The sequence below is a fragment of the Corvus cornix genome, chromosome 6, assembly GCF_000738735.6.
Source record: "Corvus cornix cornix isolate S_Up_H32 chromosome 6, ASM73873v5, whole genome shotgun sequence".
Lineage (NCBI taxonomy): Eukaryota > Metazoa > Chordata > Aves > Passeriformes > Corvidae > Corvus > Corvus cornix.
This window is the reverse complement of record NC_046336.1, coordinates 620,734-634,681: the sequence shown is the minus strand read 5'-3', so window position 1 is coordinate 634,681 and position 13,948 is coordinate 620,734. Positions and strand designations below refer to the sequence as shown.

The 13,948-nt window shown below is 49.7% G+C and overlaps 1 protein-coding gene across 32 annotated transcripts in view; it reads left to right on the top strand.

Annotated features, from left to right (window-relative positions):
• Positions 1-5,572, top strand: part of JAKMIP3 (Janus kinase and microtubule interacting protein 3) — a 51,944-nt gene extending 46,372 nt beyond the window's left edge. For 15 of the 32 annotated variants that reach the window (XM_039553932.1, XM_010408418.3, XM_039553947.1 and 12 more), the window contains 4 exons: positions 2,717-2,920; positions 3,247-3,312; positions 4,254-4,295; positions 5,022-5,572. In XM_039553932.1, coding sequence (XP_039409866.1) covers positions 2,717-2,920; positions 3,247-3,312; positions 4,254-4,295; positions 5,022-5,186 — 477 coding nt within the window. In that variant the 3' untranslated portion in view covers positions 5,187-5,572. Of the gene's footprint in view, positions 1-2,716; positions 2,921-3,246; positions 3,313-4,222; positions 4,296-5,021 lie in introns of those variants that run through there. The other 17 variants (XM_039553941.1, XM_039553951.1, XM_039553956.1 and 14 more) reach the window with 6 other exon arrangements.
• Positions 5,573-13,948: the final 8,376 nt, after the last annotated feature.

Genomic DNA, 13,948 nt, shown 5'->3' with positions numbered 1-13,948 from the left:
CAAATCCTCTGCACCCTGAGCTAACCACGACTTCCTCGTGAACAGAATTCCTCGGGTTTGGTAGCCCTTGCAGGCTTAGGACATTAACTTACTCAACACGAGTTTTAATTCAGCCAGAGTTTCAGTACAGGACTGATAAGGAAATGAGATTTTCAGTAACTTGTCTTACTTTTTAAAAAATTATATTTTAGCCTAGACATTCCCCTGTATTTTGGATTACAGCTTCTGTAACCAGAGCAGCTGGAGATATTCTGGGATGTGTAAATGTGAAATGAAACTGCTCTTAAGACAGGTTCATCATTAGCTGATCCTAAGGCATTTCACCCATCTTTTCAGTCTTTAGCCATTTTGTTTCCATCAATGAGAGAAAACTTACATATATATTCACAAAAGGCATAAAGTTTCCTTTCAATTTATCTCATTTTTTCAGTTCTATGTAAACCTAGAGCACAGTTACACTTTCTGAGGAGCAATGAGTATTTATGCCTTGTGCATCCTGTTGTCTACTTGTGTCTCAAACCATTTGGGGGAGCTTTTGCTCCATACATTTTCTGTCCTGTGGGTGATTTTTTTAAGACTGATTTTGCCAGATGCTGAGCTATATCAGGAACCAAGGCACAGTGGAAACCTTGGAAAGCACACAAGGCTCCTTACCCATGGTCTCAGCCCTGTAATACCTTATAGTAGAGTTTCCCTGCCCATGGCAGGGGATGGAACAAGATGGTGTTTAAGGCCCAGTCTGGGACTCTGTGATTCCATGATCTTCTGCCCTGAGCTGTCCTGAGAAGCAGTTTGTGCAGCTGAAGGCTGAGTCTGCTCGTGGGAAGCAGGGAGTGCAAAGAGTGTGCAGCCCATGCAGAGGGGGCTGTGGGTTATTTCCATTTCCCTGTATTTTCTGAAGGCATCACGCATGTCCCAGGCACAGCTTTGCTCCAGGGCACAAATGCAGCCTGAAAGCAGCAAGGAAGCTTTGTTCTGCCCTGGAATTTGAGTGGAAAAAACTCTTTTGCTTTATAAAATTAGCTTCACTTCCATGTTTCCTTTGTGCCCCCGGAGATGAGGAGCAGCTAATCATGATCCCCCCTGAAGCAGAGCCAACAAGATTAGCAGCCAGAACCACTAAAGCCATCTGCACGCTCTCTCTGCCCTTGGCTGCTGCAGGGGGTTCTGCTCCAAGGAGCACTTGGCTGACACTGCTGCTGCTCTGGAGACCAGGAGGGTCCCCCTGCCCTTCTTCCTGCACAAGTCAGTATGTCCAGAGAGGGCTGATGGTTGTGTCCCTGAGGCTTGGGGCCCGGCAGAAATCCAGGTCTCCAATAGCAGCGTTTTGCTGGGACGAGGTTAGCGAGGTGTTGGTGTTGTTTTTTAAAGGAAAAGCAGAATATTCTCCTGAGATCTGAGGTGTTCTTCCCCACGAAGATGCCACAGTTACCATCAGTTACTATCAGTACCACAACTCCTGCCATGTGCCACTGTTCTGCTGGGAGCATTCTGCTGTCCTGGCTCTGCAGAGACCCAGTGAGCAAACACCAGCAGCAGCCTCAGCTGGAAAACGTGATTTTGAATTGAGCTGAATCCTCGCAACAGACCCAGCAGGGATTTAAAAGCCATGTGGATGTGGCACTTGGGGACATGGGTTAGTGGTGGCCTTGGCACTGCTGGGGGACAGTTGCACTGGGGGACTTTGAGGACTCTTTCAGTCTCACTGGTTCCATTATTCTGTTGCAGTGGGGTTCTCCTGAGGCCATGGAGAGCTTTGCAAGATGCCACCAGCTCTGGAGGGGGTGTGCAGAGGTGCCACCAGCTGCTGCCTTTTCTTCTGCTTTGTATCAAAGTTGCTAAAATAGATTTCAGCTCGCTCTTGGCTTGCCTGGGGGAACAGCCTTTATCTTGGATTCCAAGGCAGGAGACACTGTCTGGCAACACCACCTGCCCTAGGAGGGTGCCAGGCTCAGTGACCCCAGGGAAGTGTGGCCAGCCCATTTCCTGCACATTTCTCCATCTCAGGGAATCCAGAGGGTGCATCCGTCTGCCTGTGGGGCAGGAGCAGAGCCCAGCTACAGGACAGGGTCGTTTTCTTGGGCATAGACCCTCTGGGAGCTGACAGCTCTGCCAGAGGAAGTGCTGGGAATGTCTTCCCAATGAGGCATTTTCCACTGGTTGCTACAAAATGCTGCACACACACGGCAGGGAGTCTTTCCTTCTGGCAGGAGCATGGGCTGATGCTGCTGTGTCCTCTGCTGGATAGCAGGGTAGCTGGGAAAGGGGAACTGAGGGACTGAAAACTACATGTAAAAAATATCTGTGACTCACAAAATGAGTCTTTTATGAGCCTGTTTCCTTTTTCCCTTTTCCTAATTACATTTTCCCTTCTCCCCTTCTCCCTTTTCCCTTCTCCCTTTCCTCTTCCTTTACTTTTTTTCCTTTCTCTCCCCACGGCCATCTGCCATCCCCAGGAAGGAGAAGCTGACTCCCACATGTTTGAGGGGGAGACTAGGCTGGGCCCAGAGGCTGTCCCAGTTCCATTGCTGCTCGGAGCCCCATAGGATGAAGGCAGCCTGAAGTATTTTCCCTTTGGATGGAGTTTTCTGTGTTTCAGCACACAGCCCCTCCACTGCTCCCATTGCCTTTCAGGGTCAGATGTTCAGTTCCTCACAGACTCCTCACCTGACCAGGGACAAGGTCGAGCTGACAGCTTTATATTGTTTTTGATTAGCAAATTCTGGAATTAGAAGCCATGCTCTATGATGCCCTGCAGCAAGAAGCTGGAGCCAAAATTTCCGAACTTCTTTCAGAAGAGGAGAAGGAGAAGCTGAAGAGCGCCGTGGAGCAATGGAAGCGGCAGGTGATGAGTGAGCTCCGGGAGAGGGACGCCCAAATCCTGCGGGAAAGGATGGAGCTCATTCAGCATGCACAGCAGGTGGGTGCCGGGCGGGGCAGGGCAGGCGGGGCTCGGGGAGGGACGGCCTTGTGAGCACCGGCCTCTCCCCCTGGAGCTGTCCCAGACTGGCTGGGCCTGGGGTAGGCATTGCTTGGCCTTGGATAACCCTGCACACAGGGCATCGTGCTTTTCCTGACTTTGTCACACACGGTGACAATCACAGAGGACTCACCTACAGCTTAATACCCAATTTATTTTTGGTGGAAGCACAGCACATACAATTTATATCCCCCAAAGTAATGCATCTTCTGGGTACATCTGTATTTGGTTGGTTAATAAATATTTTTTTATTTGAAATCTGACAGAGAATTAAAGAGCTAGAAGAAAGAATTGAAGGCCAAAAAAGACAGATAAAAGAGTTAGAGGAAAAGGTAAGGTCATGCAGACGGAACAGCTGCTGTGTGTGCACATGACCATTCTCCATTTCACCTGGGCCAAGGAAACAACCTTAGAGAGAGCTCGTGTGTGTAGTGCAGTGAGAAAGGGGGACAGCTCCAGGAAAACAGTTTGCATTTGCAGCAGTCCCTCTGAGGAGGAAAGGTGAACTGGTCCAGCTGAGTTCTTCCTTCCTGTTACCCGCCGGTGCCGTCCCACACACGGGGCTCAGCAGGGACGGGGCCCATCGCCCTGGGAAGGGACAGAGCCGAGGGCTCAGCTCCACGGGAGCTCTGGGGAGGGAGCTGGGAGTTTTGCTCCCTCCCTCCCTCCCATCTCCAGCCCCTGGACATGCAGCTGCATGGAGCAGCCTTTCCCAGCAGGAATGAGGGGCTCCACTCTCCTCCCTCACCTGCAGCTGCAGCCACGGTTCGTGTCACTGAGCTTCTCCAGTCAGCCTAAACTGTTGTGTTTTACCCCAGAACTGCCCTCAGCTGAACACACCCCTTTCCAGTGAGATGGCCATGGTCAGGTACAACAGGGGCTGAGCTGGGCTAGTGCCTGAGACTGAACCCAGACCTCAGCAGGGCTGGGCTTGGGGTGTTTTGAGGTGTCAGGAGAATTCAGCTGATATTTCTCCCCCCACTATTTGCCCTGAGCCCATGGCTGTGCCTGGCTGGGCTCAGAGGGGCAGGGACTGTCACCAGTCCAAGGGACACAGGAACTCTCATGAGCCAAGTTGAGCCCCAAGCACTTGGACTTTACTTCACACTCCATATTTCTTCTCACCTGAGAGTTTTGTTGCACTCTGTCTGTAACCACAGCCTATTTCTCAGCTAAACACACTGTAAACTCTTAATCTCTTTCTTCTCTTCCATTTTTTCCTCTCTTCCCTCCCCTTTTCAGTTTTTATTTTTGTTTTTATTTTTCTCTTTAGCTTTCATTCTTTGGTCATAGTCCTTCAGGCCACATGCACAAGGTAAGCCCTCGGGTCTCCTCTGGTCTCTCCTTCTCATAAAGCATCAGAGCCTTCCTCTTGCTGTATCAGCAGGATTGGAGGGTCTCTTGGGCATCCCAGAGAACCCAAAAATGGAAATCTCCAAATCCTTTAAAAAACCGGGAAACCTGGGCACCAGCAGGCAAAAACTTGTCAAACAGAATTTCCTTCTTTGGAGGGAAGGACAAGGAAAAACTAAGCAGGCTTAAAAGCAAGGAAACATCTAGCAAGCCAGGGAAAACAGCCAGTCCAGGGTTATTCCTCTGACTACATCAGGGGTTGCTCCAGCTGATCCTTGCTGGAAGTCCATGGAAACCCTCAGCCCCTCTCCCTGAGCAGCCAGAGAGCCTGTCCTGCCTCCAGGACAGCAACCAGCTGGGTTTGGGGGAACTTGGCAGTTATTAGGGTGTGTTCCTCCAGGCTTTGTGCCATAGGGCCCCAGGTACTCCTTAAACCCCCCTTTTTCCCATGTAAATAGGGGATAAATTGCCCAATTTCTGTGTGTGCTGCCAGAAATGACCACGGCATGGATGGCATGGAGAGAAACACTCCCCACTAACCAGCATAAATGGAATATGTCACGAATCCTTTTTTATCAGTTGTGCAGTTCAGCAGATAATTATGAGCAGGACCTCACAGAAGTTTCGTGAATGTTATTTTTGCCCAGGTGGGCTTTTCTCTGAGTGCTGTTTTTCTGTCTTGTTTCAGCCTCCTGAGGACGCTCCAGCTGCCCCTGCTGTTCTTCCCAGGAGCTCAGCCCTGCTTCCCGAGACCAACACAGAGACTTTGCCCTTTCCACCCCCCCAGATCTGTCTCGTACTTTGCTCCTGGCGATGGGAGGTGCAGTCTGTGGGACTCTTTCCCTGGGGCTGAACCAGGCTGTGTGGGAGTCCCTGCACCACTGAGATCCCCGAGGGAGTGTTGGGAAAGGACAGAACTAAGCCGACAAAGGAAGCCAAAAACTCTGCTCCTCCCTGTCCTACAGCCACAGGCTCCTCCCGGGGTGCTGGCCCTGCTGCTGGACAAGCCCCGGGCTCTGCGACAGGAGCACCATAACTAATTCAGATACACTGAATTTATTTTGGTTCCCTGCTAAGCAGGTGGCAAATTGCTTCTGTGTAGAAGTGCCCATGTCCTGTTTGTATGCCACACATTAATGTTTGTTATCCATGGTTCTTTAAAAATCTGTCTTGAAAGAAGATTTTAAGAAGAGTTCCAGAGGAGTGGCTCATGAAAAGATGAGTATGAATGAAAATGAAGTGGTTTGTTCCAAGGTATTTCTTGATTACACTGGGTATGTCCCATGCTTTGTCAAATATCCCATGAGCCCAGTTTTAGGAAAAAACATAAAGCTACATTCAGGAAATCAAGCTGTAATTTTTTTTTTTTTTTGAGTTGTCAGTAAACCATGATGAGAAAAACGATGCAATAATTTATAATTGGCTGTCCCTGAACAATGACAAAAGGCTTAACACTGTCCCAGCAAAAAGTTCAACCTGGGAAAGAGTGAACTAAACCAGATTATCCCTGATTCTCATGCACTGGGCTGGGAGAGGCAGCAAGATGGAATAGAAGATGTCACCTGGAAAATATCCTCACCTTGGGGAAAGGGAGCACAAGTCCCACAGAGCCTGAGCCCGGGAGGCTGGCACAGGAACCGGGGAGGAAAAAGAATCCTCTAGAAAAACAGGTGAAGAGGGGAAAATCCAGAAGAAATTCCAGAGTGTGATTTACCACGTGGGATCCACGGCCGAGCACAGAAAGGCAGGGCTGTGGGGTGAGGCCAGGAACAAGGCCAGGAGCAAGGCCAGGAGCAAGGCCAGGAGCGAGGCCAGGAGCAAGGCCAGGAACAAGGCCGGGAGCGAGGCCAGGAGCGAGGCCAGGAACAAGGCCAGGAACAAGGCCAAGAGCGAGGCCAGGAACAAGGCCGGGAGCGAGGCCAGGAACAAGGCCAGGAACAAGGCCAAGAGCGAGGCCAGGAACAAGGCCGGGAGCGAGGCCAGGAGCGAGGCCAGGAGCAAGGCCAGGAGCAAGGCCAGGAACAAGGCCAGGAACAAGGCCAGGAGCAAGGCCAGGAGCGAGGCCAGGAACAAGGCCAGGAACAAGGCCAGGAACAAGGCCAGGAGCAAGGCCAGGAACAAGGCCAGGAACAAGGCCAGGAGCGAGGCCAGGAACAAGGCCAGGAACAAGGCCAGGAGCAAGGCCAGGAGCAAGGCCAGGAACGAGGCCAGGAGCGAGGCCAGGAGCGAGGCCAGGAACAAGGCCCGGAGCAAGGCCAGGAACAAGGCCAGGAACGAGGCCAGGAACGAGGCCAGGAGCGAGGCCAGGAACAAGGCCAGGAGCAAGGCCGGGAGCAAGGCCGGGAACAAGGCCAGGAGTGAGGCCGGGAACAAGGCCGGGAACGAGGCCAGGAGTGAGGCCAGGAACAAGGCCAGGAGTGAGGCCAGGAACAAGGCCAGGAACAAGGCCAGGAACAAGGCCAGGAGCGAGGCCAGGAACAAGGCCAGGAGCAAGGCCAGGAGCGAGGCCAGGAACAAGGTCCTGTCGACAGCCACGGCCAAGGTCCCACAGCACCCATTCCCTGGGAGCGTGGGGCAGGAAGGGATCAGAGCTCCGGGCAGGTAAGATGGGCTGATCAGCTGGAAACCCCTTTATCCTAGGATTCTGTGTCCTCCGGAACTCCTTCACCTGCTGGTGTCTCTCACCTGGGTTAAAATGCTTCAGGTGATAACAGAGGAAATACTGAATTTGGTATTGAAATTACCAGAGTCTTTATGTAAACATTATTTAATTATTGCTGTTTTACTGCAGTAATTTAGCTGTTAAATTTCAGTGTGATATAATAACAAATGCTGATTTTATGTTTTAGATCAGTGGTCACTCTTAAGACAAAATTTTTGGGAGATTTGTCACATTTGTGTGGACAGCAAGCAGTCATGCTGCTTTTAAAAATACTTGTTTAAATGCAAAAGATGAAAATATTTTTCATCTTGCATAGAAAAGACAAATAGTAATTGGAAAAGTATTTTAATTCACAATTTCACTCACTTTTTTTGTAATTTGTGCTGATAATGAGTTACTTGGCAGATAAACACGATGGGGACAGTGGCAGAGGAAGCTGCAGTTGCACATGTGTTACAAAAGTGTTACTTACACGCCAAATTTATGTATTAATTAGGCATCAAATTGTAATTCCACTACAAGGTGAAGCTCTCCTGTGGGTCAAAGTGAACAACACCCAGGTAGGAGTGGTGGGCACCCAGGGGTGCCCCACAGCAGAGAGCCCATCAACGGGCACCCCACTGGAGGTGGGGTGGAACTGGGAACTGTGTGTCCTGGAGGACAAGAAACTGCTGCTTTACAGGCTATTTTATTGTCTCAAGCAGGTTTAGGATGGTATTTTAGTTATATTTTAGTGTGTGTGTAATTTTGGAGACTGGAGGCTCACAGGGTTGGGTAGCACTTGCCTGTCTCCAAATAAATAAGTTTTTTTATAACAATAAATAAGTTGTTAGTTGCCTAAGAGAAATTTTTATAGATATTAACTCTTACATTTATAGAAAAGGCTTGAGCATCCATATTTTTTGCCCTGATTATCTTAGTTTAATTAAAACCCCCAGCATTTATTATAACTCCATTTGATATTTGTTTATTCAAAGGAAATAGCATCTGGAACATGCTGAAGCCCAGGTCTGCATCAGCAAAAGCTGTGCTTGATGCACCAGCTTGTACTGGGATGCCTTGTACTGGAACACTTTAGGAATTCAGCAGCACGAGTCCAGTTCCATCAAATCCTAAAGGAACCTCTGAATGTTGTTCCCAGATTTGATTTCTGTGTGTGTCCCCATGCTGGGAACAAGGAGAGCTCGGAGCCTCTGTGTCCGCAAGCGCTGCATCCGAGGGGCAGGAGGCGGTGCCCACCTGCCACCCAGTGTCCTCTGGAACTAAATTCCTTCTGATAAATACACACGAGGTGTCACCCTGGGCTGCCTGACACAGAGAGGATTGGAATGACCAATGATCCCATGCATGCCCTGACAAGGGAACACTCCCTCCATGAACAGGGGTCTTGTCTGGGGGACGGGATCCACTCAGACCCATGCAGAGATTTCCTGTTGGTACCAAAAGAAGTCATGTAATTGCAGTTTAATTACATCAATCAGAATTAAAACACTGATAATATTAAATTATTATTGACAAATTTTCCAGTGATAGAAGGATGGGGAGAAGACCATGGCAGAGGGTTGGAGCTACGTGATCTTCGCAGTCCCTTCCCACCCAAGCCAGTCTATATTCCATGATTCTAAAAGCAGATTGCCATGTTTAACTGGTGTCTGTGGAGCTGAATGTGCTCTGGGGTCATGGGGAGATGCTTCTCCCCCAAAATGCCAGTGATGGTCACCAGCAGCAAGCCAGTTTTAGGTTCATGGTGGACCCATCCTCCTCTAACCCTTGTATTTCTTACAGCAATATAAATTCTCTTTAGAAATGGCCTTAACATTTTTAATTAAGAATATGTAGCGTATTTCCTACTGTAGGCAGCAATTAGAAATACCAGTTTAAAGAGTTCGGAGCTTGATGTTTTTATTTAACCATGGATAGCAGGTGTGGTGGGATGGGGGCATTTCCCCTAGGGGAACCTCCTTCAGCACTGGAGCAGGATCTGTCCCTGTGAGCCTCTCAGTTTTGTAGATAATTCCTTTTCTTTAAATGAGTTTGTATGCTGATCAAGTGAACAGTAAGCAAATTGTTCTGTGTTCCTGGTGTGCTCTGGCTGTCAGCAGAGGGTGGGGTTTTTGAGGTTTTTTTCTTCCTTCCAGAAAGGATCCACAGGGGAGGTGGGGAGCTGCTGGAGCTGAAATTCCCTGTAAGGCTCCATCAGCAGCCCTGTGTGTGTGTGTGTGCTCAGGCACTCTGGAAATGACTTCCTGCACAGGGGCACCAATGAGCTCTATCATCAGAATGCTATTTGGCAAGTCTTTGCTGAGCAGGGTGACCCCAAACATCCTTGTTTAAAGTGAAGTGTGGGGAAATTCAGGCCATCAAGGAGACTCCCGTTGAGCGAAGGCATTCCTGGGAAGGCACAGAGGGACTGACTCAAAAGCTTTGACTCCCTTTTACCGTGCTGTAAATCTTGCGGGTTTCTCTCTCTCCGTGAAAAGCAGGATTGGGCTCAGCAATAATGAAGAGATTTCCAGTGGGTTAATAATTGTCAGGTTGTATAAAAGCGTGGGGTGTCTCCTTGCACGCTGTTTCTGCTCCGCTGTCTCCGGCGCTGTTACAGACTGAAGTGCATGGAAATGACAATGTCAGTCTGAATTTATGGATGAGACGGGGTGAGATGGAGGCCCTGGGGCAGGAGTGCGGGGCTGCTGCTGAAGGACGGCCTCAGCCAGGTCTGAGCATGGCTGGGACCTCACTCATCCCACTGCTTAGCCCAGACATCTCTGGCTGTGCAGAGGCTGCTCCTTAATGGTTTTGCCAAATCCCACGGGAAAACACTTTGACACAGACCTGCTGGGATTTTGCTTCTAAGCAAAACGTCTGGTTTATTACAGCAGGAACTTTGGGTTGTGCTTCCTGGGCTCATTCCGAGGGCAGGACATGGGACCAGCCTTCCTTTTATCCTCTCTATAACTAAAAAACTCGCATTCCTGTGTTGCTGTGGGGATATCACACACAGCACAGAATCCCAGATTCCCAGGATGGTTTGGGTTGGGAGGAGCCTCCAAGGTCATCTCATTCCACCCCCTGCCATGGGCAAGGACACCTTCCACTATCCCAGGTTGCTCCAAGCCCCATCCAGCCTTCCCTTGAATCATTTATATGGGTGTTCCTCTTTCTGCGGGAAGTAGAGAAGAGCTTTTTTGGAATGTAAATTTGTGCAGCAGCAGCAATTTGGTGTCCTGTGTCCTTCCATCCTCAGCTTGCTCTCAGAAAGAAAACTCTGCCTGACCCTGCACAGAGCTGGGACTGGCAGGGTAAAAGCCTTCTCCACCAAGCTGGTTTTAAAGATAATCATTCATTTCACCATTCATTCCCTAGAACACTCCTGCGCAGAGCAGGTTCAGTTCTCATCACAGCTGAAGAGTGCTCCCACTTAATTTGGGTCTTGCTGAGCTCTCACAAATAATAAAGACACGTATTTTTGTAATTTATCAAGCTCAGTGTTAGCCTGAAGAATTAATTAGCTGGAAAAATCTATTATAAAGTTAGCTTTTTAAAAAGAATGCCTTCTGTTTGTAAATTAATGTTTGTGTAAATGGCCCCTGCCACGGGAGAGGGTTGGGGTGCCCAGTGATATGTCTGCACTTCCAGGTCAGCAGAAATCCCAGAGAAACCTCCCCCAGGGAAGGAGAACATGTCCAAGTCACTAAGACTGTCCTGGCCTCATGCAGATCTGTAGAGGCAGACAGAGGAGATGCTGTTCTGTCAATGGCTTTTTCTGAAGACACATTGCCCCGGGGGGCACTTTGCTCCTTGTTATAAATGAGGATGTTGTAAACACCCCCGGGATACAGCAAACTGGTGAGTGGAGTGTCAGGAGGCTGTCACGGAGGGGCCGGGGGGGCAGCACGTTGGCAGCGCTGGGATGGTCGTGGAAGGGGATTGTGAAATACTCACATCAACAAATCAAAGCCGCTTTTCTCCCATCCTTAAACACACTGGGAGAATTCTCACGGCTGTAAATTCATAAAGTGCCAGATTCTGAGAGGGCTCTCTGTAGCTGTGTTTCCTAAAAGCCACTGTGGTGAGGTGGTCCAGGCACCAGCAAGATGTTCCAGCGGGATGGAGCAGTGCCATCACCCAGAGGCCCCGCGTTCCTCTGGGGTGGCATCAGGGCTGATGTCCCCCCGATGTCAGCCCGGGATGCCTTTCCCGGGAGCAGGTGCAGGGGAGGCTGAGGTGTCAGCCTGCATTTCCTGCCTCAGCTCCTCCTGTTCTGCTTGACCGGGCATCCATCCTGCTGAACGGATCCTTCCTGAACTGTCCCCGCTGAACTGTTCCCCCTGAACTGTCCCTCCTGAACTGTCCCCCCTGAACTGTCCCTGTGCCATTGCTGCAGCTCCTCCCTCCCCTGAGCCCAGGGGCCTGCAACAGGAAATGTGCCAGGGAGCGACCCTTCTGCACAGACTGTGATGGGTTTAGGATTCTTCTGTCTCTCGGAGCTGTTTCTTTATTTGTTTGCGTGGCCCTGCAGAGCTGATGTGCAGAGCAGGTGAACCGGGCGTGCCTTGTTCCCCACTGTGTTGTGTAATTATGGTTTCACACTGCAGGGAAGACCTGGCCATGAATTTAGCAGCAGAGCACATGTTCTGCAGGGCACCAGGAGAAGTCATGGGAAGGGGAGTGATCATGTTCCCGAGGCTGCCGGAGCTCTGTGAGCGTTTGGACAACGCTCTCAGGGATGCACAGGGCGGGATTGTTGGGGTGTCTGTGCAGGGCCTGGGGTTGGACTCGATGATCCTTGGAGGTGCTTCCAACTCCAGATGGGCTATGACTCTGTGGATCTGCAACACCTACCCAGGAGCAGCTCTGGACAGGGAGGGCTGCTGGAGCTGAGCCCTGGGCAGATGCCATCCCTGCCCCTGCCCCAGCAGTGCCCGATGCCATCAACTGCTCTGGTTTCTGCAGGTCCATTCGGAAAGGACAGAAAATCCATTCCTGCCAGGCGGAGTGGAGCTGAATGGCTGCTTTGTCTGTAGTTCTCCCAGAAGCCCCTCAAACACGACATTCCTGATCCCAGCTTCCCCTGGAGACTTCCCAGCCCAAGGATTTATGTCCTCAGGGGCGTTCCAGCCCTTCCAGCTGCAGCAGCAGATGGATGCCTGTGCTCCACCAGGGATTCCAGCCATGAACCCACTGCCCCTCTAAGGGTTAACTGATAATGACATTTATAAAATCCCCATTTTTGCTAATATAGAAGACAAATATTTTCAAGTAGAATCCCAGACTGGTTTGGTTTGGAAGGGACCTCAAAGTCCATCCAGTGCCACCCCTGCCATGGGCAGGGACACCTCCCACTGTCCCAGGCTGCTCCCAGCCCCAGTGTCCAGCCTGGCCTTGGGCACTGCCAGGAGCAGCCACAGCTTCTCATTCTTCTCTTATTTTCTTTAGCTGGAAAACAATTTGATGTTATTTATGTGTGGAAATATTAGTGATATTGCCTATTTTTTTAGATAACACAACATGTAGTAATATTTTGTAGCTATCATAGCATATTTTCCATCACCATAATGACTCGCTTCTAATAGTTTTCTTTTTAAAAAGCATTCTAATGTGATTTACCAATTACATGAAAAAGATATGTAAAGGTACCATGTTCATTCATAAGCACCATGTACCCCGGTGAAACACCCGCAGTCATTAGGGGATGTTACCAGCAATTAACCTAAACCAGGTTTCTAAAGGGCAAAGCAGTTTTCAGTGCAGAATCAGGCATTTTTGGAAAAACAATGCAGCATTAAAATAGATGTATTTAACCTGTTCTAGTGGGAGCACAAGAACCAAGGCCATGCTGCCACACGCTGCTTTCTGTGCGGTGTAGGAGTCATGAAATATTTTTAATTTTAAATACTCTTCTCATTTTTTATTACACACTGCTTCAAAATCCAGTGTGAAAAGAAAATGCTGTGGGCTTCTATGCACATATATATATATATATATATATATATATACGTGTGTGTGTGTGTGTGTGTGTGTAAAAGGAGTACTATCATGATTTTATCACAAGCAAATGATTTGTAGTGGAAGGAAACAGCTTTTTAAACCCCTGCTATTAAGCCTCGAGGGAGCAGCCCTGTTTTCTGCTGTAGCAGAAGCAGTTTGTAGTGTGCCTGTGTCAGCATCCCCCGTCTCCGTGGGGGGAGGATGGGCAGAGCCTGACTGTGGGGCCAGAGCCGCCAGGTTCTGCTTCCAGCACGGGAGGCGATGCCGGTGCCAGAAACACAGCCCTGCCCCACCTTGGGTTGTTCACGGCATGAGACTGTGTAGGAAAGTGAACAGGAATGGTTGTGCTGGTTGGTCCCTGGTCGTTGTTCCCTGGCAGTCCCGACCTGGCCGAGCAGTGCTGGGAGTGGGGCACCAGCTCCGGTGATGCCCAGCATCACCCGCCCGGCTCCAGCCTCCCCCCAGGCTCCTGGAGCTGCTGAAAAGCTTCAGGGGGCCCAGGAGCAGCGTTTCAGATTCCAGGCTATGAATATTAATGAAGTGAAATGCTTTTATGCTCGTGGGTAGTTCCTCTGCCGCTGTACGCTCACAGCGTTTGTCAGCATAAATGGATACGGTCGGGAACATTCCTTCCACTGGTAAATTGGACTGGTTTAAGACAGGAAAACCCCAGAATTTTCCAAGTCAGTATAGACAGGATAAAAATACACCACGGACATGTTCACTGGGATGTCCTCTTAATTCTTAAATTAAAAATGAAGAATTTAGTAACAAACTAAGTGGACAGTGAGGGGTTGCTGATTGCTGAGATTTTCAGTGCCAGTAGCCCATCCTCCAGCCACAAAAACCATGTGACTGTGGCCTGAAATGCAATCAAGAGTCTGAATTTCTGCAGAGAATTATTTTCACTCCGTAGAGATTTGCCTGAGTGTCTTCACCCCCTCATCCTGCTCACAAAGGCAGGT